This window comes from Teleopsis dalmanni, chromosome 2 (assembly GCF_002237135.1).
Source record: "Teleopsis dalmanni isolate 2A chromosome 2, ASM223713v2, whole genome shotgun sequence".
Taxonomy (NCBI): Eukaryota; Metazoa; Arthropoda; class Insecta; order Diptera; family Diopsidae; genus Teleopsis; species Teleopsis dalmanni.
Window position 1 is genome coordinate 163665849 of NC_051847.1, and position 3481 is coordinate 163669329.

A 3481-nucleotide genomic window follows, 5' to 3' on the forward strand; every position below is an offset into this window, starting at 1 on the left:
CTGAAATATACATATTAAGAAATAAGTCTCATTATCATTATTATTCGTTATCATTATTATTCATAATCATTATAAATAAATTTAATTATAAACATATTTAATTAAAATTAAATAATTTTTAATAAATAAGTAATACATTAGCTTATAATGTCTTATAATTTATGCATACATACATACATGCACATATATTTATATATATATATATATATCATATTTCGGAATATATAGGAGCATCAAATCAGATTCCTATCAAAATTGTTTAGAATTGTTTAGTAAACTCCATGACCTGGAGAGCTTCGTACTATCTCTCACATCTGCTTTATTACTGTCCAACATATGATCGGAGTACCAGTTATAGGACTTTCTTCTAAATTGTATTTCAGGCTTTGCAACCTTTTGCAATTTTTAAACGTTTAATTTCTTATAAGGTCCAATATAAAATGAGCTAATAGGCCTTAGTGGATCCTAAGAATCACCGGTAGAACCTAACCTAACCTAACCTAACCTAAATATAACAAATTTTGTATTTCTATCTTGGCAGCACTGTTTGAGTGGCATATGTCAAACAGCACTGTTATCTTATTTACCCTTTGGTGGATATATCAACAAACAAAATTTTTGTATTTTGTGCAGTTGTAATCTACAAGTAAATATCTTGAGCAAATAACAGGCATTACTGGGAGCAGGGATTTAGCTCACATTAAGCTAATAATCAATTCTGATCACTACGCAAAGGATCGTGTTTATGTGAAAAATCTTTAAATTCTTTACGTTTTGAAAGTAACGTAGCTCCGTTGAGCTCCGACTTCATGCCAGCTATGTGCCAATAACGCATAAAGTTAAATCAAAAGAATGCAATACTGTAAGATATCCTATGGAAAATAATTCAATGATATTGTTTTTTACATCTAATGGCAAGGTTCGATGAACATGTTTGAAAAAAAATTATATCAAAATTTTAATCATAAGTATATTTTATTTCTGAAACTGCATAATAGTTTTTCTGTACTTTAACTATGGTTTATGAAAGAGAGAACTTATGAAAGAGAAAGAGAAATGTTCACTATTGTAACTATTCCAATCTAACCCAATCAATCTAATTTTAGTAGTTATTTAAAACAATTTTCGTTTCGTGTATTTATTTAAAAATATAAGTACTGCCATTGATCATATTTCTTATTTGTATCATTTAACAGAAACAAATATCTGAAATTTTGAAATTGATATAGTCTGAATAGTTAAAGAAATATATATGCATGGACACAATAACAGACCAAAATTTATTTTATTTATGAATTTATTTGTCTTTTAATTATATTCCTTATAGATATTATCCGAGTACTGATATGAATACATGTCTGATGATTTACTTTATTTATATTTTATCAGTTGTTTAATTAAAAAAGCTTTATTTATTTAAACTTTTGCATAATTAAGAATCGCAACCATTTGTTTAATAAATTTGACTAAAAGAAAATATCTATTGAATTCTAAATAAAAATGTTTGCTAATCTGACTTTTTTTGACTGACTTTTTAGTAGTGTGCCACTAAGTAATTCTAATACATAAACGAAATATATATCTAGATTGGTATCATATTCGTTGAAGAAATGAAGCTAGATGAAGTGGATTGAATACTACAATATATCGAAAAAGTTCGACTTGAAGAAATAATATAAATCTATAAAAACGGCAGTAGATGTTAGATCTCTTACTCGAATGACAGATACTTTCCCTATTCCGCTATCTATAAATCTTTTCTCATCAAGCGTTTAGATGACATTTTATTATCCCATTTTTAGCTCGAGATATTTTACCGGGTGTCATAATCTTGATACTATCACATCAATGGCAGATACTATCCCAATTCCGCTATCTATAAATCTTTTCTCATGGAGCGTTTAGATGACATTTTATTATCCCTTGCATGAAGATTTTTTACCGGGTGTCATAATCTTGATATAATCTCAATTTTCTATCGATTTACTTAATAATATAAGGTATAAGCCTTTAAAATTTATGACTTTTGATCTGAACGACATCCTCTGCGTTTCTTATGTGGATTATTAGCATTTCAATTACAGCATATTAAATATTTTATTTGCACTGTTATTATAGTTACGAGGTGTAAAAGACCCTTGTAAGCATAGGTGATAATAGACTATTATCTTACATTTAAATTACATATTCCAATTACTTGTAATTTGGATTTTGGTGTTTCAATTACAATTGAAATTCTGAATGCCAATTTACAATTACCCTGCAATTAGGATTTGGAAGTAATCAATACTACAAACTTTTGATAATAGTCACAAAGTACGATAACATCTAAAAAAATAATCAAAAAAAACTTAAGTCTAGCTTCATATAACAAATAACTGACGATCTAAAGCGAAAATACTATAAGAATTGCGGCATCTTTACGTAATTATTTTCCTAATGCTGTCATCATTAATTCTATCAAAATCTTTCTTAAAAAATCGTTAAAATTATGTTAATTAAACATCAACTATTAATTTTCAGAAAACAATGATGAAAAGAATTTATGTATTTAATTCAAATAAACAATAATAGGATATGAATGACGTTATTATATTTAACTAAAGTGTTGATAAATGATATATTTACCAACGTAAGATATAAAATGGTTTCAAACTGTTTATTCAGTTGGTAGAGACATAGAGACATTTTTTATATAAAACGTTTTATTTTTTTAGACAATTATAAAAAAATTAATAAAAATCAGATTTACGTAGTTGCTATAAAGGGCAGCTGTGAAAAAAGTATCGATCAGTGACTGCCTAAGATCAGTGTAGAAAGGTAAAATGTTCGTCAAATACTCCATCTGCAGTTTTTTGTTCGTTATAGGACTATTTTCGATTCCACACATACAATGTGCCGAAAAGGATGCGAAAATCGTTGGAGGAACAACAACAACAATATCCCAGGCACCATATATAATACAGTTAATGAAGAACGGGCAAGTTATATGTGGCGGAGCATTGATATCAACAACTTTAGTTCTTACTGCTGCACATTGTGTATCTGATTCAACAGTCAGTCAAATACAAGTTCGAGGAGGAACTACTAACTTGAACAGCGGTGGAGTGGTTCGTAGTGTAACTAGAATTGTGAGATCAAAACTTTACAACACCAATAATTACAATATGGATATAGCAATGTTACACTTAACATCTGCACTAACTGGTACCAATATCACACCAATCGCTTTAGGCACAACAGCTCTCGCTGATAATGTCGTTGTAAAAGTTTGGGGTTGGGGTATAGATAATTCTGGTTCCCAATCTAAGGTTTTACGTGTTGTTGATATTAAAACTACGTCTAGATCATCATGCTCTCGATACTATTCATTAACTTCTTCAAATTTCTGTGCATTCACAAGCGGTAAAGATGCTTGTTACGGAGATTCTGGTGGTCCACTTACACACAACAATAAATTATATGGACTTGTTTCATATGG

The 3481-nt window shown here is 28.9% G+C and overlaps 1 protein-coding gene across 1 annotated transcript; it reads left to right on the forward strand.

The window, feature by feature from the left end:
- Positions 1–2782: 2782 nt before the first annotated feature.
- Positions 2783–3476, forward strand: LOC119676075 (trypsin beta-like; the record flags this gene model as incomplete). The annotated part of the gene is made up of 1 exon (XM_038087303.1): positions 2783–3476. A coding segment is annotated over exon 1 (651 nt), but the record flags the coding sequence as incomplete, so codon positions are not given.
- Between the last annotated feature and the right edge of the window lie 5 nt (positions 3477–3481).